Genomic DNA, 27651 nt, shown 5'->3' with positions numbered 1-27651 from the left:
AAGAGTCCTTGGACAATAGTTAAGCAAAAACAGAGAGCTTGAAAGCTTTAAGTATCATACTTTTATTCTTAAACAATCCTAATTTCATTCTGCTTTATAATATCAATGCATGTTTTGTACATCCCATTATTCATAATGCATATAAGGTGAAAACATCTGCAAACATGAAAAATAAAGAGTTCTGTTTGTACACGAGGAAACACTAACATTAATCGTGTTGTCTGGAAACCCATCAGAGCTGGACATTATTGTGGCGTGTCTGTTTTAACACACTTTTTACATACTGTCCATTTGACCGGTTCTCCGTTAAGCATAGACTCTCTCTTATGACTCATGCATTTTAAGTGTCATAGTTTTTTTGTTCCTCGTTGCTGCAGACTTGGCCACAGCTCTCATGCTATCTTTAGTGGAAGACATATAAACGACAGGTTTTTTCACCTGGTCAGCTACCCACAATTCACCTGCCCTGTCCAGGTCGACTGCTATGAAACTCCTCTGTGGGGACCTAACTGGCCTTCTTTGTGCTTAGAACTGGACAGGGCTAGTGTATTGGCCACACATTCGATTTTTTGAGTTTAAAATTCGTATTAGTCTGATTGTGATCTAAATTATAAGGGGTTGATTTTTTGCATATTTTTTCAGGTTTGCTTTAACGCACTGAAATTGTGAATAATTCACAGGAAACATCCTACTTTCAACTCAAAGCTATCAATCGTAGAGTGCTGCACTCCAGCTGAAACCAAGTCGCAGTTAAGAGGAGTTGAATAGGGCAAGCGCGCACACAAACGCACTTGTGCTGGACATAATGTGCATCAGGGCAAGACTTCTGAAGAAAGTGTGGCATGAATAGTGACACTTACCAAATAAAAAAGCAGCGTAATGCTTCGAAAACCTTCAAAAATGCCTCTTTGAAAGTAACTATGTCCTGCTTTAAAACAAGCTCTACATTCACCCACTTAACATCCCTGTCTTGAGTCCCAAAGTGCATATGCCTTTCAAAGAACACAAAAAGCAAAATCTCCATAAAATCCAAAGACAAAATTAATAGTTACGACACCCAGCAAAGAGAGAAACGTTCGCAGTAAAAGAGTAAAGCATGATGCTAGAGCATTAACATGAAAATCAACAGATAAGAATGTTATAAAGCTCATTTCACGCAGCATAAATCCCCCAAAAAAATAATACTATCGTTGTGAATCGCATGACTAACCACTGAGCTTTTTTTTGCATAAAATGTTCAAGTCCTGATTAGAGCTGTAACTTTTTTGTGTCTTTTTCCCTCTCTGTGTTCTTCTAAAAGTTTTCACAGGCAAGAGTTCAGATCGTCGTCTCGTTGTAGCGTGTGGTTCCGTTCCCGTGGTTGGAGGCCCAAGAAGCAGAGGTGAGGGGCTACTGAGCTGTAGTAGCCTCCTGTGTTGGGCCCTGCTATGTGGAGTCCTGATTGACTGCTTTGCCTCCATTCATTGTTGGAGTTCCTGAGCTTTTCCTGGAGCGTTGCTTCTCTTCAATCTCATGCAGTGAAGGCTCTTTGTACATGCAAACTGCAGAATGCAAACATATGTCAGGAGATTCATATTTGTAACATTTACATTCATTCATTTAGCAGACACCTTTACCCAAAGTGAATATTAATATAGCTAGAGGAGAAGAAAACAACATAAAGACAGGTTAAAGAAGGTTAAAGAAAGATTTGTTAAAATGGTAAAGAGTTATTATTTAAATTAACATATTAAATCATCTATTATTACTTATGTGACTTATCATTTATATCTTCAATCAATGTCAACAAGCAAGTGTTGTAATGTGTTGAACTCAACTCATCAGAAGGTTTTCATTGTCATTTATATAATTACATTTAATTACAAGTACAATTTATTTTTGGTATTTTAGTCATTATTTCATTTTTAATGCAAAGTCACATTGAACATGGGGATGCTCTTATAATTCCAAAAAGCGGCACCTGGTGACATGACATATTGTGAAGCGAATGCTCCTGCAGAAAGGGAGTGTTGAGCGTAATTTCAGCGACAGTCGCTCAAAACTCCCTTAATGAAGGTGGGGCTAAACGCACCAGACGCTGGTATACCATCCACTACCAAATTCTACAAGAAGATTGCGATCTGGACGTCTGCAGAGGCTGCACAGTATGGCTAATATTTTTAAAAATGACGTTCAGTTTTATGAAAATATTGAACGATTAGCTTCACAAGACGTCAACATGTCGCCAGGAGCTGCTTTTTGGAATTATGTGCTTTAGGAACTCTTAGACAGGTGGAGTCCATAGACTCCCATTATATGAGGCAAAGAGGGCTGCAGATTTACCAAAAAAAATCTACTGTCACCAACATCTCGGATGGCCTGTGGGTGAGTTGATAAACAGCTATTTTTTCCTTTAAAGAGATAGTTCACCTTCACCTATTTTGACCTCTTGTAATTTCAAAACAGTATGACTTTCTATTTCTGCAGAACAAAAATTTGTATTTTGAAAAAAGTTGACTTTGCATTGGTCTTGTGTTCATACAATAGAAGTCAACGAGTGTTTTTGGTTACCAACATTTTTCAAAATATCTCCTTTGAGTTTTGCGGAAGAAAAAAAATCACATGTTTAAAATGACAACAGGATAAGTAAAGGACAGAATTTTAATTTTGATGGTGAACTAACACTTTTAAAAAACATACACTACCTTCAATTGGTCTTGGTACAAAGTGTGAAGAGGGCTTTGTTTTCTTTACTCGATTTCCTTTCATGACTTGACCCTCCTTGGTGAGGCCCAGAAACCAGGCTCGACCCGACTCTTGTTGGCGGTACATGGTGGATGAGTAGATAACGTAGTAATTCTCAAACACCGACTCCTTGAATTTACACTCGGGTGTGAACATCTCCTAAGGATAAAAAACAATAACAGTATGTGACATAACTTACTCCTTAATGTGGTGAGTAGAGGAGAAAAGGCGGTCAAACTGTTATATCGGGGAGTCCCTAGGGAGGCTGCCAAGTGCTGTACAGTGGCTTGAAGCTAAAGTGTATGTGTGTGTTTTGGTGTGACTAACTGTGTGTGTGTGTGTGTGTGTGTGTTTGTAGAGAACAGCCGCTGATCTGTGGAGGTCAGAGAGAGGCACAAGGAGTTAGTGTCACTTATCTGGGTCATGTGACTTGTTGTCACACAGCAGACGCTACCTGCTGGGGATGCTGCAGAGGTAAGTGTGGCTTGGAGGGCCCTTGCCAAACCTGATGAACCCAAGACCTCCACCTTACCACAAGGCAGAGATCCGTCCTGCACCTGTCCACAAGGGCAGTGTACTTTTCACTGCAGTATTACCTTTGAGTTAAAGACAATACATGTATATACCTTTCCCAACAAGACTGAGCTTGTCCATATTTTGTTGAATTTAGGTACATAAAACAACAAGGGTGGATAAATTAGACCAGAACAAAAACAGAGTGTAATGAAAATCCATAGAAGGGAAGGAAGGAGACGGGAACCAGCTCTTTAAAGCAGTTTGTCGGTTTAAGGCTACTGTAGAAAAAACATGACGAATTCCATGTAAGGGGACCCGCGATGTATCCAGAAATAGATCATTCTAAGTTAGTATCTGGTGTGACCATGTATTATCATGCTGCAACATGAGGTTAGGGTCGTGGTTGGATGGCACAACAATGGGTCTCAGGATCTCATCACTGTATTTCTGTGCCTTAAAAATGCCCCAAAAAAAGATGCACCTGTGTTCGTTGTCCATAACATATGCCTGCCCATACCATAACCCCACCGTCATGGGCCACTCGATCCACAACGTTGACATCAGCAAACCGCTTACCCACACGACGCCATACACGCGCTGTCTGCCCTGTACAGTGAAAACCAGGATTCATACAGGAAGAGAACACCTCTTCAAAGTGCCAGACGCCATCGAATGTGAGCCCTCTAAAGTCAGCTACGACAACGAACTGCAGTCAGGTCGAGACCCCGATGAGGACGACGAGCATGGACATGAGCTTCTCTGAGACGGTTTCTGACAGTTTGTGCAGAAATTCTTTGGTTATGCAAACCGCTTTTTGCAGCCGATTGTGGCTGGTCTCAGACGATCTTGGAGGTGAAGATGCTGGATGTGGAGGTCCTGGGCTGGTGTGGTTACACGTGGTCTGCGGTTGTGAGGCCGGTTGGATGTACTGCCAAATTCTCTGAAACGCCATTGGAGACGGCTTATGGTAGAGAAATTGACATTAAATTCATGGGCAACAGCTCTAGTGGACATTGCAAATGCCAATTGTGGCCAGCCAAAGGCACACCTGTGCAATGATCATACTGTCTAATCAGCATCTTGATATGCCACACCTGTGAGGGTGGATGGATTATCTCGGCAAAGGGGAAGTGCTCACTAACACAGACAATATTTGAGATTTTCTCAGATGTTTTCTGGGGACCCCTTAGCACTTTCTGGAATAATAGAATAAGAATAATCTTCCTCACCTGCCACTGAGCGTGCTGAGCACAATGCTATATGCATTTGTTTTCATTGTTTTGAAGAGTGTATTACGAACGGGCAAATGAGGCCATCAAGGACCAATAAGACGAAAAAGCTAACAATTCAAAGTAGAACGATGCATTTGCCATTTAAATTGGGGGAGAATAAAGAATAAGAGACTGATTCATTGGACCATAAGCATTGCAGCAGACATTTGCTTAACCCAACGACATGCTGTAGAGTTTGCAGAATGGCCCAGATATTTCACTAAGAAATACCTAATAGACTGCTAAATTCGTGACATGTATGCTTAATATATACAAAAGCCATGAGAGGAATGCAAAAGCCCTGACACTTTAGGTATAAAAAAGGGTAAAGAGAGATGAATTTGTGTGCGTCTGGATTAGACAGAGGTGTTTAAACAGGATGAATTCTTTATTCTTAAATTTCATCTGACAGGTCATTACTATTCCAAGGATAAAGTCAGGCAGAGCAACGTCTAGACAGCTGGCTCATTCACATTGGGAGACTGGAGAAGGACACAGTTCCATCTCAGCGAATGAAGGAAAGTTCAAAGACAGCACACAATAGTTTTATGCAGGACATCTCACTAAATCCGGGATTAAGAATGCAAAAGAAAATTCGAAACTAGATTAAAGTGTTTGCCAGATTAGATTATCCAATTTAGCAGTCCTTGGGGTAAAGGTTGAAAGCTTAATAATTGCTTCTATACATTTTCTGGGGATAAGAGGATTTATTCAAACATTTCATGAATGTAACGTTTTGATCTGTTTAATTAATCTAAAATGTAATTAATGTAGCTGTCTGCTGTTCATCTGCATAAATTCCAGTCAATCATCTAATCAGCTAATACAGCAAACGATTCATTCTGCAAATCGAGTCAATCATTCACATCACTTCCAAAGTATAACACTTACATTAACCAATGACCATAATGCTGGAAACGCATTCAGTAAAGTCTTATAAAGTGATCTATAGGGTCATACCACTCTGACCAGGCTCGGCGTACAATTAAATAATGGCAACTTTATTAGATTGAATCACACCCAGTCTATTCTAGAAGATTTTAATGGGGCCCAGTTTACTTAGCCATCTGATGTACTCCATGCTAACAGCAATCAACATTTACAACCCTTGTGTTAATCAAACCTATTCCACTAATGTTAGAGCAGAGAGGCTAATATTCAGGCCTGCATGCAAGGTATGCATATGTGTACATAATGTAAATCATGTCAGATGAAACCTAAAATCCACATTTTAGAAGTCGTATCTGCTGCCTGAGGGGTGTACCGCAGTAAAGGAAATGCAGTAAATCTACTGGACTACTGAGCGTACACAATGAATGTTGAGGTGCAAGGACGTAAAAGTTTTGTGCACAACTACCTCATAAGCTTATCTACGAGTATGCATGATGGACCATGAGCCATTTAATTGTTTTAGATGTTTTGGCATGATATCATGTATAAATGATCAATCCACAAAACAGCTCAATGTATGTCTGCAAGTAAACTACGTGAAAAGATTATCGTTGTCCCTGCGTCAGAGGGTGTCCTTGTATGTTAATTAAAGATGCATTTTGAAATACAGGCAGAATTGTGGTTACCGCTGTGCTGTAAAGTAGGTCACAGTGAAAGAGCGATAAATAATTAAGGATGAATACTTACTAGAGCTAAAACCAAACTCCCACTCAAGCCAACCGGTAGCACTACAAACCATCAGCTCTGAGCATGACTAACACAATGCCTGTGAGCTGAAATTAGAATGTGTGTTTAAATGCACTGCATGCCCCCAGCAAATATTGACTGCTTGGTTGACGGTTCTTGGATGCAGCTGTGGCTATTCGCAACAAGGAGGATTGAGTCTAAGTGATCGAGCTTTTCTGCTTAATTTGGTTAATTAATCTTAGAATCTTAGCTAGATTGTTTACAGATCATAGCATTTGGTCCTGTTAGCATGTTGCAGGGTTTGGCACTTTTTAAAATTTTCTCTCTTCAATGTGGTATATAATCTTCTAGATGTCCATATGACATCTGACAGCAGACGTCAAAAAATACATCTCACACATGTAAATGCAGACATCAAATAGACATCTCCCAGATGTATATGTTATTTCCAAAACCCATAGCCCATTTTATTAATTTCATATTTTGAGAATTGTCAGACTTTTCCAAATAGGCTAATTCAAAAAGCCATTAAAACCCACAGCTCACAACCCACATAATCCACTTTTATGCATTTGTGGCTTTGGCTTAGTAATTTTTTTTGGATTCTTTTTGTAACATTCGGAGTTTAACAAGCCCATAAATAAGGATTATTACACTTTTATTATGTTTTGAACAGTGACAGAATTATTATTATGTGGTGAACTAAAACAATTTCTTTCCAAAAGTGAGGTATAAAAATTTGCGTAAATATTCTAGGCCATGAGGGTGAGTGTTGATAGAAATGTATTCGCATACTCTGATAAGTTCTAAAACATTCTTCACACTAATGACTTTCAAATAGTACAACTCTTTCTCAAAGCTCCGGTGAGATTTAAGCCAAGTGACAAATTGGATTTTGGAATTTTATGATGACAAACAGATGGATGAAGTGATGTTCTGAGGAAAGAAGGCGACATCATGACATCCCTTTGATGAATCACTACTCTGAGCAATAGAATATACAAAGTCCCAGTGTATAGAGCTTCATAAAATCCTGCTTTATTGATCCATTTCAAACCAATTCTGTGCAAGAATACATTTATAAGTGAATAAGACCCACCGTGTTTAGTGATTCAGAATGTTTTTCAAATAAAGATCATTCTAAACTTGAAATGATTAAAGACATTGTAATGCTATATCGAAACAACCATGCCAACTGTTTTGACTAGAAAAGCTATAGAGCAAACCTTGTACAGCAATAGCTGGAGGCTCTGGGATTTTGGAATGTTGCTGATGAATCCAGAGCTGAAGAGGATCAAAGCAAGTAGGAGCTATATGTAAATCATTAAAGCAGAAGGCAGAAGACAGCAAAGACTTCGCTGAGCTCCTGAAGGAACAAATCACAGCCTCCTCCACACATTTCTTCGGGGGCTTGGGTTGGGGGGTGGGCAGATATAATGAGACTCATAGCTGGGGAAACTTCCTAAAGTAATTGCCCCCCTGGAGAACTAAAACAGCATCTCTGCAGTGACCAAATAAATTCCTTCAAAAAGCCTGCAGCATTTGGATGTATCTTCTCAATCAGACTATAACTCTATCGCTTGAGACTGAACAAATAAATGTGTTGATTTCAGAAATGTATAAATTAGAAAAAAAAAATGTATGGCCTAATATTTCAAACACATCAACGTGCCTTAATCATAGATGAATAACTACACTAATTTAAAGATGTCAAGAGATTAGGAACCCACATGCATCATAGACTCCCCCTTTAAAATACTCCCACTTAAACTTCCAACAGTGTTATAATAACTGAGCAAATGAGCAAAAGGAAACTAACCATGTCTTACTGAATAACCTCCACAAAGGACATGCAAAAAAGAACTTATATTCTGCTGTAACTACTAAAGACGTTAAATTAGTATATTGTTAGGGAAGAAAGCCACCTGGAACATGGCAATGAGTTAGAAAGCTTACATTCAAATACTACTGAATAATTATCATCACATATAAGCGTAAATATGTCTGCTGTAAAATGTATTTGATTGAACACTGCTTTTAAAGCAACTGAGGTTAAAAAATCATTGATGTGCTTTTTGGGGGGGAAACCAATAGGAAAGACTTTACGGTTCCCAAAAAGGACATTTAGCCACTTTTGCAGCAAGAACCACGCTTTAATAGGTGTTACATTAAAAAGAAAAGGAAATTAACAACACACATAACATAAAAATATGACGGACTGTTCTGGTACTCAATCTGACTGAACCAGAAACATTCTGAGTAGTACTTAAGTGATGGAATCAGCCACTTAAATAGGCACATGTGAAATCCACAGATTTTTATGACTTATTTCAATATGTAAATTTCCCTCAATAAATGCCCAAATACAGATGCTCCTTATGTCAGGAAAGTTTTCCTTTCATTTAAAAGTGAAAGATGGGGGTAGGGGTGTGTTTGATTTGGTGATTTGAACATCAACAACAGCTAAGATAAATCAGACACTCCGCCTTTAATTTAAAAAGTTGTTCTCAAGCCACAAACCTTAATGTTCTCATTTCGCTTTAGCTAGTGCCAATCTGTAACACACCACTTGGTGATAAACATAAACCAGTTGCTTAATGTTTGGTGACAATCTGTTTAGCTTTAGTAAAAGCTGTGTAAACCCCCGCCTTATGCTGCACTTCAAACATTATTTTTAATCCAGTCAATTTAGTTTCCAAAGAAATACGCTCCAAACAATCCACGGTTTAACTGAGATTTAAATATGAACAAGTGACCTCCGACTATAAACATTTTTACATTTCTGGATTTTCTGAAAGTCTCTGTGTCTTAAGGTTTAAAGGGATACTTCATCCAAAAATGAAAATTCTGTCATAATTTTCTCACCTTTGAGTTGTTCCAAATGTGTTTACATTTCTTTGTTCTTATGAACACAGAGAAAGATATTCGGAAGAATGCTTATAACCAAACAGATCTCGACACTCATTGACTCCCATAGTAGGAAAAATGACTTGATAATTTTTTACAGAAGAAGACATTTTGAAGAATGTAGGACAGCCAACAGTTCTGGGGCGAGTAAATATTAGGGAATTTTTATTTTTGGGTGAAGTCTTAAAAATCTAATTATAAGATAACAACCATCAAAGTTTTACTTCAACCCTTAATACCACTATGATTTTGACATGGCCTCACTCAGTCAATAATAATGAAATCAAGGTAGTATTTTGATAGGATGAGTTTATGTGGAAGACAGTAAACCACCAAAAATGACTTTAAATGGATTTTCACAGACTAACTTTTTAATGTGATGAATATTTTGTAGAGTGGAGTTTGATTATTTATTACAGAAATGCATTAATAACAGAACTAAGGCTTAATACTATTGTCAAATGGAGAATTGCTGCAGTTCAAGATTCATCTGGCCTAAACAGAAATCAAAGAACCAAATCCATGTCAACTCACAGCATGGCGGTGGCAACAGGAAACAAATGTATTCCTTTTTTCTCAGATTCTCTTTAACAGGATTAAGAGTTCTGTTACCGACTCTTATATAAGCTGTCAGGAATTCATAACTCACTCTGACATGCTTCCACAAACCTGTTTCAACTGCAGGCTGAGTGGGGGCAAGAGCATATGCCTGTCATCCACTATAACTCAGCTAAACCCTACAGGGAAAACATGCTATATGCAGCCCTTTTTTCTAGGATTTTATACAGCACAAATGTAACAACTTAATTTAGATGTTAAAGACTAGGTTTTTCAGCGGGAAGAGCTTTCATTTTTTTGTGCTAATGAGGCTGAGCTCACGGAGTACATGCATAAATATAAATGAGCTCCCGGAAAACAATATGCACCGCATGCAGCATTCTCTCACGTACACACACACAGAGGCATGCAAACAGAGTAATGCGGGTCTTACTGAGCTGTAGAGGAAGCCCTCTGCATTCATGCCGATGTAGAAACCTGCTTTCACTCCTTGAATAGCCACCACCCTTAAGCCAACGGGGATGAGGTTGAAAAGAGCTGGAGAAATATAAGCAAAAGTTACATAATATAATAGAATGTAGCACTGCTAGTCTCACAAGCAAACTCTTCACAGGACTCCATTATCTAAAGTTTTGCTTTAGCATTGGTAATGGAAATTTATGATCGGAAAATGATGTTGGTTAGGTTATTAAAAAGTGGTGAATACGTGGGTAGTGAGCGTAGGCTACTCTATGTTTTTTAAAAGATTTTTCGAGCCAAGGCACTTTGAGCCGTGGTCTACGGATGCCGCGGAGCATGGCGCAATGCCAGCATGCACAACTCCATTGAGTTGATTCAATCTCACTTGATAAAAATGACTGCCTTCTGCTCTGGAGTGTAAATTCACTTGAAAGGCTGCAGATACCAAACTGGGGGGGTGGAAGACGTGCATTTTTTGACTACGCACAAGACCATTTGTAATACAGTAGGATATGGCTTTATTTTTTATTTGTAAAACATATACGGCGAGTTCCTATAGACTTGACCCCGGCTGGGCAGGACTGGGTGCAGGACTTGACACCGGCTGGAAGGCCGGCTGGGCAGGACTGGGTGCAGGACTTGACACCGGCTGGAAGGCCGGCTGGGCAGGACTGGGTGCAGGACTTGACACCGGCTGGAAGGCCGGGACCACCGGACTGTCAGGAGGCCCGCTGGATGATCTGGTCCTCCTGCCCGTATGGCGCCCCCCCAAAAAATATTTGGGCTGAGTCCCGGTGTATTATAGGAGAAAAGGAAAATTTCATCTAATTTAAAAGAACCACTTGAGGCTATTTTAGAAGCTCACTTCTCTCATTATTCTTTCTTTGTTTTTAGCTAGCCAACAGGACAGTTTTTCATCATCGTCACACTGAAAGTTTTCGCGCTCTCTAGAAATGTGAAAGTAATGCAAAACCATTTCCCGGTTGAATTTTAAATGTGAAAGTGCTGTGACAAATCCTTCCTAGCAAATGCCTTTGGGAAACTTACTGATACTGTTTAGAAGGTTTTGAAAGGTCTTTTCTGCACAAACGTAGGACAGGGATTTGACCTGCATGGCCCTTGAGAGTACAGTTCATTCGTTGTGAATCCAGTCTTGCAGAGAATTGTTTTTTTTTTTGTCTTCTGAAAGGGCAATGGTGTAGGTGCTAAATACCCACTGTGATGTTAATGTTTTCTTATAAAGGTTATAGCTACCCTTTATGGCCATACAAGTGAAAGGCCATTTCCCATAATCACAAAACTACCCACAATGGTCCACTGTTCCTTATAGAAAGAAACACCTTTCATGAAAACTCCAGGACTCACTTCAGGAGATGCATATCTTAAATACTCTGGGCAGCGGATTCTTGCAAAAGAGGCTGCACAATTAGCAGAAAATGCAAACGTTTCACACTTTTATGGACCTCTTTATTAGCTTTGTAAGGAAGCCCCACAGAAAAGGATGACTCATAGAAAGATCTTCTGACAACAGAGAAGAGCTTTATGTCAGGTGAGTTCTACCTTTCCTTATTGCCCACAATTCATATTGTCACACATTCTACACTCAACTTAGAATAATTATTTTCAGATAAAACAACACAAATACATCATAGTTGCGGTTAATTTATGTGAAATAAACATTAAAATATATATGTCATGATTCAGTCTGTGTTCCCTGTAGTCTGTGGACTTTCAGGTTATTTCCTTTCCTGTGCCATGTTATTAGTCTTTTGTAGTTTTTCTTGTTGATTAGTCTTTCCCAGGTGTGTCTTGTTATCTTGTTCTCCCCTGTGTATTTGTAGTATTTTGAATTTTTTTGAAGCTCAAAAAGTCTAGAACACATAAAAATGATCCATTTTCACAAATGCTTAATATTCATTGTATGGCCTATTTATTGAAAGTGCCTTAAATTAAATATTAAATATTAAAAAAATTTTTAAGTATAATACATTTTAGGGGCTGTTCTTCTTAAATGTTACGGAAAGTTGTTTAATATGTAAGAATTTTATACTATTTATTTAATTAATTTCCATTTTCCAAATTCAACTTAAGGAGATTTTATACATACATATAATGCTTAAATAAGAACGAAAATAAAGACGCTATTTGGTGTATTTTCATATATTTTTATATTGTTTGTTAGAAACAATACAAACATACATATTAATGACCAAAATCATTTCGAATTTATTATATACATGATGTTTTAGCCATTATACAATGCATTTTATCCAGATTTCGACTTTTTGATGTTAATTTATCAACATCAGTAGCCTAACGTTGCCTATTATCTTTTCTTCCTCGGTCATTAGCTGAGGAGGGCTAATATTCACGTGTGTTCTAAAACAGAGTAAATAAGCAAACCGCAAGCATCTTATTATTGTGTTTATCAGTATATTCTCATAATGTATGAAGTAAACGATTATGGTGGATGCTGATGTCTTAAATATTCTTAAATGATTTAAAGGCGGTAGTTAAGAGCTATGATTTAATGCAGGCTTACCTTGAGCCAACGCTTACTGATACTGAACGTGTTCTTCATTTGTGGCAGGCAGTCTGGCTTGTGTCAAGAGGACATACCGCCACCTACTGTCCCTCTGTGTTTATATATCTGATCTTATTAAAAGTTTAAAAAAAAAACAAGTAAAAAGTTTTTCCTTGTTTAAAGTGTCATATTTTACTGTTATATATGGAAAACTTGTGTGCTTAGCTGTTGCGAAAGAGAACAGGTTTAGGTTTCAACCATTTTGACGCAAAATAAATGACGGCCTACAAGCGAAAATATTTTTTCAAAGTTTATGAATACTGTGACAGTTACACTGTTTTTTTATTTCACAATAATAAAGCAAATGCCATTGTTCATATATTAAGCCATACATCACTCTACACCCAAGGATCCACCAAGTCAAAATAAAAAGAGAATCTTTGTTGCGTTTACATAAATATATCAGTTCGCTTCTAAGGTTCGCAGACCTTCTTGACCTAAACAATTATGTAGCACGAGTTCAACTTACAGTGCTCATGTAGGCTGTACTTAAATATTTCATTAATTTACCTTAATGTTCATATAGCATAGTGAAGTATATTATTATAACAAACTGTTTTGAAATAATTGATGACCGATTTGATGTCAGTCATTGAATGATTCTCCACAGACGCAAACAACATACTGCATTTCTAATATGTGTCTTCCTAATTGAGGTATGAAATATGATGAGTTAAAAAGGATCTATGCTTACGAAAGCAAACACGAATCACCTGAATGGTAACTTCACAGAAAACGATTATTCACTACAAAACAATATCAATAATATTAAGTACTAATCTAAATTTCCGTTATACATCTTATTAACATCTATAAAAATGCACCAAAAGTGCTTATTATTTAAAAAAGCATGAATTATCCAACTTTTCAGGTGCAAGGGCTTATGGGTATTCCTCATAGCATTTGTACTGATAATATTAAGTCCATGGCACTGGAAATATATGTTAGTTTTTACTTCATTTTAACTGTAGTTTGCACAATTTTCCATTCACTTTATGTATACGTTTGACCTTTCCTTGTAATTTTTTTGGGATGGATTTTAAGTAATGTTGCATATTTTTAAACAACTACTTAGAAGCTACTTAACATAATACAATATGGTTGTTGAGACAACGAATCAATTTTAGAGTGTAGGCTATAGTATCACATAATGGCAATAACAGTATAATATTTTTAACATATGTTTGTTAGAGTGATAGTAAACCTAAATGAAAAGACTGCCTACAGTATTTGGGAGTTGTAGACATGACGCATGGCGCAGCTTCTTGCTCAACGTTTTTTGAAGAAGAAAGGCCCGACTTCCAAATGATGTAAGTTTTGACAGAAAAGTACTGGGAATACATAGGTACATACACACAATTCTGTAGACATTAAAAAAATGAAGATATTTGATATTGACACAAAGAAAGGGCACAGGCCTACAGAAAGATTTTATTCTTATCACATGTAGCTTTGTAAACTGTTGGCATATAGAATGAGTTTGACCAGCATTTTAATGATAATCGCAGAGAGGGCTCTCTCAACTTATATTTTACAGTCAATTAATAAGATTATAAGCTTTATATACGCAACCCTCAAAATCCCCCACAGAGCAGGGGCACATAATAAATCCCTGCCTGTATCCCCCCTCCCTGCGAAATTAGCGGGGTACAATCAGGGCCGGATTATCCCATGGGCATTATGCCTGGCGCAGGGATCCATTCTCTTGGCGTCACTCTGTACAGTACACACTGTAGCACCGTATGACAGGTGACTCATTAATAAAATGAGTACAAAACAGCGTTTTCAACAACCTGTCACTCTTATCGACTGTTTGGATATATAAATGTGAACACAGTTCATCTGTACATATGCTCATGGTTACCATGAGGCTGTGTGAAAGAACATATAGGGGAAATCACCACCTTTTATGGTGAGTTGTCATGAACTGACAACAGAAACTGAAAATATGTCAATGCGAATGGCTTTATTGTTGTAAATATAATGAGTTGATCTACCCTCGCAGTTGTCTTAAGTCTTAAAAGGTACAGGGTAAGAGTCTTTTTTACATTGATGTGGTGGTGTTTCCTTGCATACTGAAATCATGTGGTGGAAATCCTGTATGATGGAGGATCTGCCGGTGTTGATATTGTCCTTCAGATTGTGATCATAGTTTGTAACTTATCAATGTAATTCAGTATAAGATAGAGGTGTTCCTACACGTTGAACCCTAGAGGCTAATTTAAACTTTATTGTGCTGACACGTGTGTATGGGGGGGTCTATAAGACACTGGTGCTCAGGGGCCTCTGAATTCTTAATCCGGGCCTGGGTACAATGGCTCTGCATGTACTGCACATTTGATGCTTGATGGGAACTGCAGTTTCAATTACTCACTGTGGTCGCTATTCTCATCCTTGATGCCATCGATGCTTCCATCTGGCTGCATCTGCAGGTAAAAACCCTGCTGGCTGAACAGTCGTGTCACAATGCCTTTCAGCTGCGGCTCTGAAAAAAATAAAAACAGCCCCGCCCCCAGCCCACACTTTTATCAGACTCCGCCCCATAACAGTGCATTTTTGTACATGGAAATTGTAATAAGCTTTTATCCCGTGATTGCAGTGTATGCACTTATGAATGACTGTGTTGATAAAGCTGTAAATATTTGCTCTCTGTGACCCCATTAATCAATTTCACTATGGACACCTGGAGTTTAGAAGACCAGCTGGAGCAGTAACAGGTGTTTTCTGGTGGAGCAGTGACCTGTACAAGCAGGTACAATAACTCTTTGAAGGCAGGCCTGAGACATCCTGTAGAAGTGAAGAGGGGCACATGGATGGTCTGACATGCAGCAAAGTTCCACAGCTATCAAGACCAGAGCGCAGAAAAGAATGTGAATGTCCATGATAGTCATGATCAGCTATTCATCATGGACCTCATCTATCCACTGCAGACCCAATATCTCTGACAGGCCGGAAGGGCCATCACTCACACGAACGAGCCTACCTATATCCATCCATAAGAACATTACTAAATCACACACACAATCCACACCTCCATAAATAAAGACTTCCCTTTAGGAAATAACCCCTAACCTGAGGAGAATTTTATTTTATTATTTTACTCACGTACGTGTGTGCGCCTGTAGATTCCATACGGAAATTTGATATATGGGCATATATGTACAAAAGTGATAATAGTCCATACATCAGATGTCCATATGGGGAGGAATCTAACAAAAACATGTCCAGGACACAATATTTCCCACAACAAAATAAAACACAAAATAAAGAAATTTCATGAAAATGGCGGCTGATTTATAACCCACTAAGACTTTTTGCATTGCAGTTTTTGCAAACTGCCCCAATTCTCTGCCTCTCATTAGTTTAAGGCATTAAGATATTTCACCTCTGTGGTCTATATTTATAATTTTATTCAAATTCCCAGTAGTGATACTCCCAGTATTGTAATACAGTAAACATTTTAATGCAAAAAGCTCTTAATGGCCCTAAATTGGGTTTTTCTTTCAAAATGATTTTGTTCCTTTAATTTTTGGGGTTCCTTTAAAATATGACCAGGACATGTTATCGTCAGATTTGGTTTGATTCACTGTGTGCATGCAGTGTATGTGTGGCAATGCACTTGTACGTGCCACTGAATAATGCATGTCCTATTTGCATCGTGTTTAGACACATTCATGTACAATATAGTTCTGTTCTGTTCATTCTTCCATGTTCCATATTGCCCCATTTCATAGACATAATAAAAACAGTTAAAAATCTCATTTGTGGATTTAAGTATGTGTCTATTCCGCTACATAATCCATGTCATATTTGCATCACCACTTGGACATATTCCTGTACAATGCAAATATAATCCATATCGCCCCATTCCATAGACAGAAACAGTTATAATTGAATATATGTTGAGAGATGATGTCATGATCATGAAATGGTGAATGGTCACCTCGACTTCTTAAATCACCAAAACTAACAGGAAAAACACGACACATTAGCAGCACAGAGCAAACATGAGCCTCACTGCAGACGGTGGAGACAAAGCATACAAGATAACAGGGGAATAAAACATAAATAGACAGAAATCGAAAAGGGAGATCAGAAGAAAGAAGGTACCAAACAAAGGAGGAGGAGGGTTAAGACATACATTAAAAGAATATAAAGACAGAGAGATAGAACAATACTCGAAAGCATACTGCAAGGACAAGGCAGACACCGGCGACTGCCGTTAGACAGGAGCTATTCTCCCATGAGCACGAAATGGGGTGGGTAACTGGACGACACAGCACATGGATGGAGGCTGAGCTACTGACCTAGCCTGACGCCCTTACGGGACACCTGTGGAGGTTTCGAGGGCGCATCTTACGGGGGAGAAGGAAAAACAACATTTTTACAGACAGATTTTAGAGCAACAGCCGTTAAATAACTGATTATATATTTGGGAGAGGGGAAACACTCTGCTTGTCCTACATCGTGAGGGAGGAGAGACACGCTTGTGCCATTTTCTGGGTGCCGAAAAAAGGACGACAGCATGGTTCAGTGGGCAATGAAACAGTGTCCATCAGTAAAACTAACCGTGCCATCCCTCCCCACTGCAGTAAAGCAGTGATAAACATTTACCATTAAACATTTCATCTAAGAAAGCCCTGGTGCACTGCAGTGCCTCTGGATTCTGACTGTTACAAATTGCGTTCTTGCACTATTTAAAGGACAAACTTCTTACAGACATGATCGCATAGCCTCGGATTAAATTTGCAGACCACTGAATAAATCGATAACAGTAACGATAACATTAATAAAACAAACATATATATTGACTATTTAGACAGAAAACAACTTGTGCATTCAGATTGGTTCGATGGGAAACGTTTGGTGAATACTGATGCACATATACTGTGAAAGAGGTGTATTTTCCTTTTCTTTTCATTGTTCGATAATAATGATTAAATGCAAAGGAGGATATGTTCATCCAGCGGTGTAGACGAAGATTTGAACTGCAGCACAGGCTTCGGATGGGGGCGGTAGTCTTAAAAAACATTCAGCACTGACCTGGTCGCCGGCGAACAGGTCTTTTCTTGCCGCTGCAGAAGCGGACTTTACTGAAGACCCCCAGAAAATGTCGATCGCACAGAGAGCGGGGGTCTTTGCTGGGACTGGGGCGGCGTTTGGAGGCAGACACTCGGTCACTGTTGGATTCCCGCGCCTGGCGTTTCTGTCGGATGAGAGAACTGGCGATCGCGGCCATCTCGACTATCAAATTAAACGAGCTGCTCGACTGGTGCGGGCTGTAAGCGCAATAACTGGGACTGAATGAGATGAAACTGAATTGTCCGCTACCAAGATCTCCGATTCCCGTGCGACAAATCCAGAGGATCCCATGAATTAGGGTTGAAAATTCATCTTCTTCTCAGGCTGTATATACCCAGGAGTTTCGCACGAGATTATATCATGCACGTTTTCTGTTTTGCATGTTTACAAAAATGTAGTTTAGAGAAAAAGACGTCCCGTGTGAACGTATGTAACCTGTCGCTCAGGTATTCCAGGTGACGAAGACATCAGACGCGCAATTCCTCGTCCATGCGACTCCTACATGATCCACATGTCTTGCTCATTCCAAACGCGTAAAGATAACTTTGCATGAATCCAGTTCATGTATGTAGCCCATGACACAAGAGTGCAAATTCTCATGCGCTATAAGGGAATGTGAGTGACGTGCCTACAACTTCGCTTAATCTCGGAGCTCTCTCTGAACAAATGATGTTGAAGCTGTTCATAGTTCCTCTGCTAGAGTTTTTTTGTTACAAAATGTAAATCATATGTCAAGCGAGAACGCTAATAACCCCATCGAAGACATTTGATGGAATGTTGTAAATCCCCCCTAGACTGGTGCTGCATGTGGTACACTGGAAGCGAGGCAATGAATGGGGTGTGATAGACTCTCTCTCTCTCTCTCTCTCTCTCTCTCTCTCTCTCTCTCTCTCTCTCAACGCAATCGTACGTGATTGAGGTTTGGATGAGGAATTCGCAGGGGTAAACGAAAGAGAGCAAGTGAGAGAGAAAACGATCAAGAGACATTAATGGTTAGAGGAAAGGATTGTCCAACAGATGGCCACCTCTGTTTCAGTTCAATGTGGCACATCCTGTAACAGAGAACCATCTCTGTTCCAGTTCTGCTTTTATTCATCTGCCAAGTATCATCCTCGATTGTTTGTCACTGTTATTATTGTTCAATAGATTTGCTTCTAATGTGGCAAGCCCATAATTGCAGGTCTGAATGATACAATCCATTAAATTCATTTTCATCCACTGTACAAAAGACCAAATACTACCATTTCTAACCTCCCGTTTTATATAAAAATGCCTGGAACGCAGCTTGCAGAGGTAAGCATTTAATTGATTTGTTATGCCAATATGTGTGATTGCACTGAATGACTGAACTGCACTGCACTGACACTGCTTTTGTATTTAGACGCTAAACCAAGACAACACTATGCAAGATACAGCCACAGATATCCAGGAATAAGCCTGCCGCAGAGATGTAACATTCTACTTTAGTTAGTGATGCAGCGAGGGAACACCACACCTTGTGAGACACAGTCAGAACTAAATATCACAACTATAACACCAGAATGCTGCATTTATGTCACGCAGCAGAGACACTGACTGTGGCTTGAAATTCTCGTCCATCAGCTGGTTTTCAGAGGGTGTGCACGACGGGAAAAATGAGGGGTTTCATGTCTTCATATGGGGGAGCTTGTCTTCTGACTCTGCAGTCACCAAGTGGGTGTATCACATGGCTTGGACACGAAAAGCTCCTTGCCTCACGTGAAAGTGCAGTATTAAAGATTCACTCCGTTTTGAGAGCGCACTCCTTCATTCTTCTAAATTGAATGTGGTGCTAAGAATTGACTTTTAGTCTCATTGCATCAACATGGGCTATACAATGGCATTTAAGCACAGAGGCACTTCGCCACTGTTGTTTTTAACCGTTGTCAATTATTTAGCAAGTACAGCAATGGATCATAAATCATCATTTGCAACTGTAGGTAATCTACTGTACAATGGTACATTTATTAGTTACAACCAAGTTCCTCTGTTACAGAGGTCTTTGTGAATGACACAGCATTTTGTTCTAATTCATTTTTGGCACAAAAGCAATCTTTGAGACAGATTGGGTACCATTGGGTAACATTTGTCACAATTCTCTTCCAAAATAAAGTTACGTTGAACAATATGTTGATATTTTTACAGTATAGTGTATATTACAGTATATACAGTATATTTATGTCACTAAGGATATAAAACTACCATCTATATCCATTACTGTTTTGAAAGGTTTGAACTATCATATCAATAGGAAACAGGATTGTGAGTGATATGTCAAGTGTTTTGGACATCTTTCCATGTAAGTCATTGCAGAAATACTTTGTAAATGGCTATTTCCTTTACAAATATTACAAAAAATATTTCAGTGTATTCCAGCTGAACATACAGTAGTGATTTACATTTCAAGAGGTGCATTACACTCATAACATAAATTCAATACAGCTTCTGAAAATGAGCTTACAGAAGCGCTTGCAACTGACCACTATATTGAATAAACAGAGATAGCTGCTGTACTAGCTGTACATTTTCCAATACAGATACACAAAGCCTGTATTTCACATAGACTCAAAGGGAGGTCGAGCCAACTTAAAGTATACACTACCATCTAGTGTCCACGCTAGGGGAATGCACTGGCTCAGCAACCTATTGGCTTTTATTGTAATGAAAGTGTACTGTATTATGTACCACGATAAATTGCATTAGCTGAGCCAGTCATTTTTATTATGAACTAACAATACTCAATCATTATTGTTATGAAATTTCACTACTCATTCATTATTGTTATGAACTTACACTACTCATTCATTATTATTATGAACTTACACTACTCAATCATTATTATTATGAACTTACACTACTCAATCATTATTATTATGAACTTACACTACTCAATCATTATTATTATGAACTTACACTACTCAATCATTATTATTATGAACTAACACTACTCAATCATTGTTATAATGTATTAATGCAATAGTGTGATAAGCATGTTATCACATAAATGTTTAAACAACATTAAAGTCACCATGCAATCAAACAGGACAATTGTAAGTGTTTTACACAGTTTTGCATTGATTCTTATAAATGATTCATCCATGAAGACCATTCTTTTTTTTAGTAATGTGCACTTTTAATCTTTAATCAAAAACGTTAAGCTCCTCTCCCTCTCAACAACAACTCTTCGCCGCTTGATGTCAGCAACAAAAAAAGAGTTAGAACAATACTGAACGTCCAATGCATTTTACCCCTCCCCTCCAGGCCCAACTCACAACACACCGATCAAAAAGGGAAGGGCAAAATAAAGCCACGCCCTCGTTTTTATCTAATTTCAGAAGCCGTTTCAATGGGATACACGTCATGATGTGGAGAAGAAGTAAATCGCAACTTCCGTTTCATGGTGATCGTATCAGGAATTTCTACGGTTTATTAAGTGCATTGAAATGCAATGAGAATGTCAAGCATATGAAAGAAATTCCATCATATGCAGTTGATGGTACACTTATTTTGAAGTCTCCCAAGACGCAAATTCAAGGGAAGAGCGGTAACTCATTACATATGGCAGACATCGTGATTTGTGTATGTCTCCTGAACATGCTCCTGAGAACCGCTGTCCTGGTTTCAAAACCTCATTTAGTCATGGAGTCATGTGCAATCAAAACCTGAGAGTGAAAAACCAAAGAGATAGAGCACAAAGTGTTTCATCAACTTATCACATGTCATTGGCCAAGCTGAGGGTGAACCCTCAATATACAACGTGTCTCACAGTGACTGGCCTAAATGCTGCATCAATAACTAAAAATAAAAGTTCTATATTTAAAATCTACTGTATATAAAATAAAAGGTTTTCACAGCTATCTGTTTGTCCGTGTGATGAAAGTAAGCACCAAAAATGTAATCTACATCTCTATTGAAAAAGTATGATTTAATAATCAGGTTCAGCCAGCATTTGCCAAATAGTAGATCTGCAATATCTAACTTCAAAAATGTTTGAAAGCTTTAACGTATGGACAAATAAACCTATATATAATACAATCAGAAATATCCAGCACATCAGCAGAACGCATGACAATGTGAATAAAAACAAACAAAAGCCTGACACATCCCCAAATTATTATGTGTGGCACAGCTGTATGAACTGAACCTTAGCCAAATTAAGTTGCCTGCAACAATGGATAAACAGAAAAGTTGTGTATCTTGTCAAGCCAAATGAAGAGGAGGTTCACACAGCAGCAACACGGCACATTTATGCACACTCTCTGCTACTGCATACATGTGTGAAAGCTATTTTAATGGCATATTTTTATACAAATGAAAACAGCCTAGACTATAAAAATAGTTGTTTGATGTAACTCAATAGAGCTTTATTAAAGACAGACTTGAGTGTGAAATCCTAAAGGTCTTATGACCAAGAGGTCAGAAGCTTTTAGGAATATTTAGGGATGTAAATCAAAACAGTTGTCATGTAATTAATTACATCTTTCCAGCAACAGATAGCTAGAAATAATTTTTATGTCATGTCTTGTACCGAGTACTTGTATTAAGGTTCTGATAAAATTATGAATCTTTAAAACTTTTAATTGAGACAGCTTTTAGATAATATAATGGTAAGGACAGGCCTTCTGATGGACTGAAATGTGCAGTGAGACAGGCGGAAGAGTTGGGAGCGATGCGGAATTGGGTGGCTGTCCAAGGTGCTGAATGACGTGCAGAAGTTCCCTGTCCTGGCGGACACACGAGACCTCCGAGCTCTTTTGCCGGTGCCTGCTTTAGAAAGCTCAGCTCACCTCAAAGCAGCTCGGGACGCCTCTGTCTGCCGTTCCCTCGCGAGCCGCATTTGCTGCATATGCATCAATAGTTTCCTACATTTACCCTGCATTCTTTGTTTCCAGTAAGCATAAGGAACGTCCTTGACATGGATAGGGATTTCGGCACTAAACTGTGACTGCAACGAGCGGAGGCGGCTTTTGCCCATGACCATGATAACGATGCGTTTCGTATCATAAGATGTGTGATGGAATGACATGAGCGGGTCGTTGAAGTCGAGCCCTCGCAAACAAGTTAGCACAAATGCGTGGAGTGGGAGCGCATAGTACCGCAGACACGGAAGATGTGCTCACAAGCGCCAGCGGCCAATGAGAGCGTTTTTCATCGCTCAAAGGAGAGCATGCACAGCTAAATGTCTCACCGCTGGTGGTTGTGGTCGGCTCCGATCGTTGTCCACAGAGACACTGCAGCATATGCGCTCCTTTCTTCAGGAAGAGCCTCAGAATCCTCATTGATTTGACTTGGTATGGGTCCCTCGTCAATCCACGCAAACGGGCACAGGGTCACAACAGAGGGTGACTGTGAGCCCCTCGAGTGGTTGTACAGTGCGGCTTCTACGTTCAGAGCATCAAAAACAGCAAAGGGCAAAGGAGCAGCGGATAGTGAAACAGTCTCGTACGAGGCATCTCGAGCGCATCATACTCTTCTTTTCCAGTAGTGGACTATTAAGTGCTCGCCTTAGCATAGTTAGCTTCGGGTGCAGGCTGCGCAAGGACGTTAGGGTAATTTGCACATTCTGGTGCCCATGCTTTAGTCTTTACTAGCAGACGTGAAATGAGTGACCGGTCCACGCGAAAGTTAAACTGCAGGGATGAGTGACGGGACAGCCGTCGATGAGGTAATGGAGGCGATGCATTTTGGAGACACGGGCAACCGGCGGCAAATATAGTTGGGTTAAAAAGCCAATTGTTTCGTGTCCATGGGGAACCGGAGAGAGGCGTACAGCCTACGTCAGATGCAGCCTACATTTAAAGACAAAGATTTTTTAGCGCATGGTCAAGAAGTTTCGCATTCGCTGTGAGCTAATACTACCGCTAGAGGACGCGCCAAACCAACGCTTTGAGTTACAAACCACAAAGATGTGATTGAGAGAAGTCACGTGTGAGTTTAAAACGATCAACGACAGCAAAAGGGAAAATCATGCTGGACTAGTTCTGACCATCATATAAAATAATTCATGAACCCCTGTAATAAACCCAATTTTAAGAAAAGTCCTGCAGAACTAGGCCTATTGGTATCCGAGTTTGAAACATGCAAGGACATTAATGTAGTCAATGTGTTTCATTACGTTGTATATTCCACACTCAAGTCATAACAACATTGCAGACATCAACACAATCAGATAGCACATTTGAGAGTAAATCCAATCAAGACCACACAATGCAGCCCCCAAAATATAGGTGCAAATATTGACCATGTAGTGGCCTGAAATAACTAATCTAAAGTCAACATTCCTTTTGAGCAAGTTGGTTTGAAATAGTTTATCAAACACTGATCGCAAAAGGAAAGTAAGGAAAGAGATTGCACTTCTTGCTGCATGACCTGCAACTGCAGCAGAGTTGTGTGTTGTCTCTGCAGCAGAATAACTGAATCATCCCATCATTAGAGAGACAGAAGAAGAGGTGAATAGGGAACAAAAATGGACAATGTATTAGGACAGTAAGAACAGGATAGAATGAACATAGCCATTAACATTGTGCTACGGAGAGGATCATTTCCTGCTAACAGGGCAAAGTGTCATCTAACTCTACATCCATCTTGAATTACAACAGTCTACATTATAAGCATATTTCCTCAGTCCGCAGTAAATGCAGTTTTCGAAACAATTTGTAAAATCAGCACCATGCAACGGACAAAACAAAAGAATGTAATTTGCCCACAATCCTTGATCTCTCAAAAGTTTATGAAGAGTTTGGTTACAAAATTAGTAACTTTTAAAAAAGAACGTTTCTTTTATTATGTTAACATGTTTTTATTGTGTTATTTAGCTGTATGTTTTTGTGTGTTATTATAACTCAAATTAAAACAAACCAACTGCAGTTTGATTTATATTAATTGGACCGCACAATAAAAAACATGATTTAAAAAAGAAAATTATCAAGTTATCTCATTTTGGAACCAAACTCTTCCTATTTATGTCAAATAACATATTGTCACCAACACAATAACGAGTCCTTGTGTCATTTTCACAAACATTTACTTATACATTTTTTATGCATTTAGCCTTTATCCAAAGCGACATTGCATTATACAATACATTTGTGTGTAAGTATGTGCAAAAGTGTGTGATCAAACCCATGACCAAGATGCTTGTCAAAAATGTCAAAATGCTGTGTTGTCAACATACCTGTGTGCTGTCAGTATTTTCTGGTATTAATTATGGCTATGGTTTTGATGACAATGACTGAACATTTTTAAAGTCGCACATTAATGGCATATATATATTACCATTGCAAAGTTGCACATTATTGTATGTTTGATATTGATTGCAAGAGATGGGACAGGATTCACTACACGTTTACTGTTGGTAGGCTATGTCACTGCAATACAAAATAAAAACAAATGCAAAAGTAGAAAGATAAACATAGGAAACAGCACATGAACAGAACTGTAAATTCAGTGCTGTATGGGGAATGAGAGCAGAATGTTTTCCATTCATTAATGAAAGTCCAGAAATACCTAACATCAATTCAGATACATTTACAGACAAACTAGAAATGTATGTGCATGTGTTTCTTAATTTTAACTGTGATTTAAGAAATGTACAAAAGCAACTGAGAAACACAGAAAGAACAGATCAGTCAAGACAAATCATGACAAATGTCAAGACATGACAAATGTTTTAAACAAATGTGAAGGTTGTGAAATCTTGTTTGTTGGTTAATCACTAAATTTACCATATACAGTAATAGACACCTAAAATGTTACAGTGAAAACTTTAACAGTAACTTTTCAGAATTTCTGAGTTTTCTGGGTGTTTTGGCACAAAAAATGAACTTCTTACTTTGTATTATTATCTTGTTTTATAGTACAAAAACACTTACAAGAAACGTGTACTAAGATTTAAATGTTGTTTTTTTATTAAGTACTTAATAAAGATGTAAAGCTTGCTGCATGTTTATTGTTCTTAATCCACTGCAGATAAACTTACTTATAGGCTAATTGTATATTTCTTTTAGAAAACAACATTACATATTTTGGTTCACTTTCCTTGTCAAGTAAATATACCTTATCTTATGTTCATTCTTTTGCAGTTTATATTATACTGTGTTCGATCACTGTGCAAAACTGTCAATGGTCTATGGAAAGGCCACTAGAACTTTCATCATGTCTTCAATTTTACTAACTGTACATGTATAATAAGGTAGAAAGCATATTTTAGTATATCAGGCTGGTATTATATTAGTTTTATAAAAAGTTTGCAGAAACATATGCACTAAAATGCCATTCTGTATTTTTGTGAATTTTTTACCATCAGTTTAACAGGATTTGGAAAAACAATTTTACTTTACAGTGCAGCAAGATGCAGAGGACTGAGTGCACTTCTTTATAAGAAAATGATGGACAAACAGAAAACGTGTAGGTCAGCAGAAAAATTTAAGGCATAATGAAGCTAAGAAAGCAGAGTGAAAATATTTGTTCTGTTACTGTACACAGCAAAAAGTATGTCCCCAAACCTTCCCTCTGTGTATGTGTGTAAATGTGTTGACATGTCAGTCAATGTGCCTTTTTCCAGCATTAAGATCCCAGCTCACACTGATCTATACAAACCTATGTAGACATTATGCACTTAAAACACTCATAACCTTTTGATTTTCTATATGACTTAATGTCCGCCCATGGTACAGTTATAGCCTACTTCCTTGGCATAAATTGCAATGTTGCATTGTAGAGAATTCCATAAAGAGACTTTACTGTTTTGCAAATGCTGATCCGCGGCCCAGTGTCACAAAAGTCACATCACACACATAATTTCTCCCCCAAAAAATGGACAGGCAACACTTTTTATAGAAGCACCTGGCCCAGCCCTTACTTGGCAGAAATAATTCCTCCCCCCAAAAGTCAGCTTATGCTCAAATGTAAAAATACGGAGTTCTCCTTATAGGATTTGAGCTAACTTAAGTAACAAACCAATCAAATTTGCGGGTTTCTGCCTTTCGTGAATGTAGCATGTCGACAAGATTCTTTTCTGCTGAGCATCTGCACAGGAAGCTCTCCCTGCCTGTTTCTTGGCACACTCTCTGAACGCTAACGTTATCACATATATCCACTTAAGAGCAACAAAAAAACATTTACAAAGATCAAATGAGTAAATGATCACGATGAGGTACCCTTGTGAACAGCATTTTTCGCACCTGCTAAGCTTTTTGTTCCGGATACTGCATTGAGCATCAAATCAGCCCCAGCACTTCCCGAACCAGTCGGTCAGATCCGCAGTCCACTTTCACAACAACATTCACTCCATCTAACTCTTTCATGGCGAGCAAATAAACACTTAAAAACCTTACCTTTATCTCCTTTATCCATGTCGCGCTGTCTTTGGAATTGAGTTTGTGCGGTTGCTGTGCTTGGGAGCAGTTGTGGGATGCCTCTGCGCTTCAGTGGACAGAAAGCTGAATCTCGCTGGGACCGGCGGCAGAGAGCAGTCGTTAGAGGCTATTGATGAAATAGTATGAGTGAGTTTGTATCCCATACACAGAGGGTGGGAGTGCTCTGTACTTGTGCATGTATTTTCGTTCAACACACACAGAGAGAGACACATAGAGAGAGAGAGAGAGAGAGAGAGAGAGAGAGAGAGAGAGAGAGAGAGAGAGAGAGGGGAGAGAGAGACTGTGTTAGTATTGAACAGCTGCCGACAGAGCTGTTCACCTACTGTGGGACTTTTTTGTGGTACCCCAGTAGCATATCAAAATGTTCAATAATCACTGCATGTTAAAGTCCAATCATTTTATTATTCAATGTCACAAAGGACGTGTTAGAAAAATATATTTTGAAATTATTACGGGACAGTCTTTATTGTGCCCACTCTATCCTCTCTATAACTTTCATATTTTCTCTTTGTATTTT

The 27651-nt window shown here is 38.7% G+C and overlaps 1 protein-coding gene across 2 annotated transcripts; it reads right to left on the bottom strand.

Annotated features, from left to right (window-relative positions):
* Positions 1-42: 42 nt before the first annotated feature.
* Positions 43-27463, bottom strand: fgf12a (fibroblast growth factor 12a). Of its 2 annotated transcripts, XM_079453319.1 has the most exons (6): positions 17701-18556; positions 16965-17012; positions 15032-15142; positions 10048-10151; positions 2685-2883; positions 43-1541 (listed from the first exon to the last, which is right to left on the bottom strand). In XM_079453319.1, exons 1-6 carry the CDS (start codon positions 17894-17896, stop codon positions 1426-1428), a joined length of 774 nt encoding a protein of 257 aa, XP_079309445.1. In that variant the 5' UTR covers positions 17897-18556; the 3' UTR covers positions 43-1425. The 2 variants fall into 2 exon arrangements, with proteins under 2 accessions (XP_079309445.1, XP_079309446.1); XM_079453320.1 differs by lacking the exons at positions 16965-17012; positions 17701-18556 and adding an exon at positions 27093-27463.
* Between the last annotated feature and the right edge of the window lie 188 nt (positions 27464-27651).

Source organism: Barbatula barbatula (genome assembly GCF_947034865.1).
Source record: "Barbatula barbatula genome assembly, chromosome: 3".
Classification (NCBI taxonomy): domain Eukaryota; kingdom Metazoa; phylum Chordata; class Actinopteri; order Cypriniformes; family Nemacheilidae; genus Barbatula; species Barbatula barbatula.
This window is presented reverse-complemented; position numbering and strand designations above follow the sequence as displayed.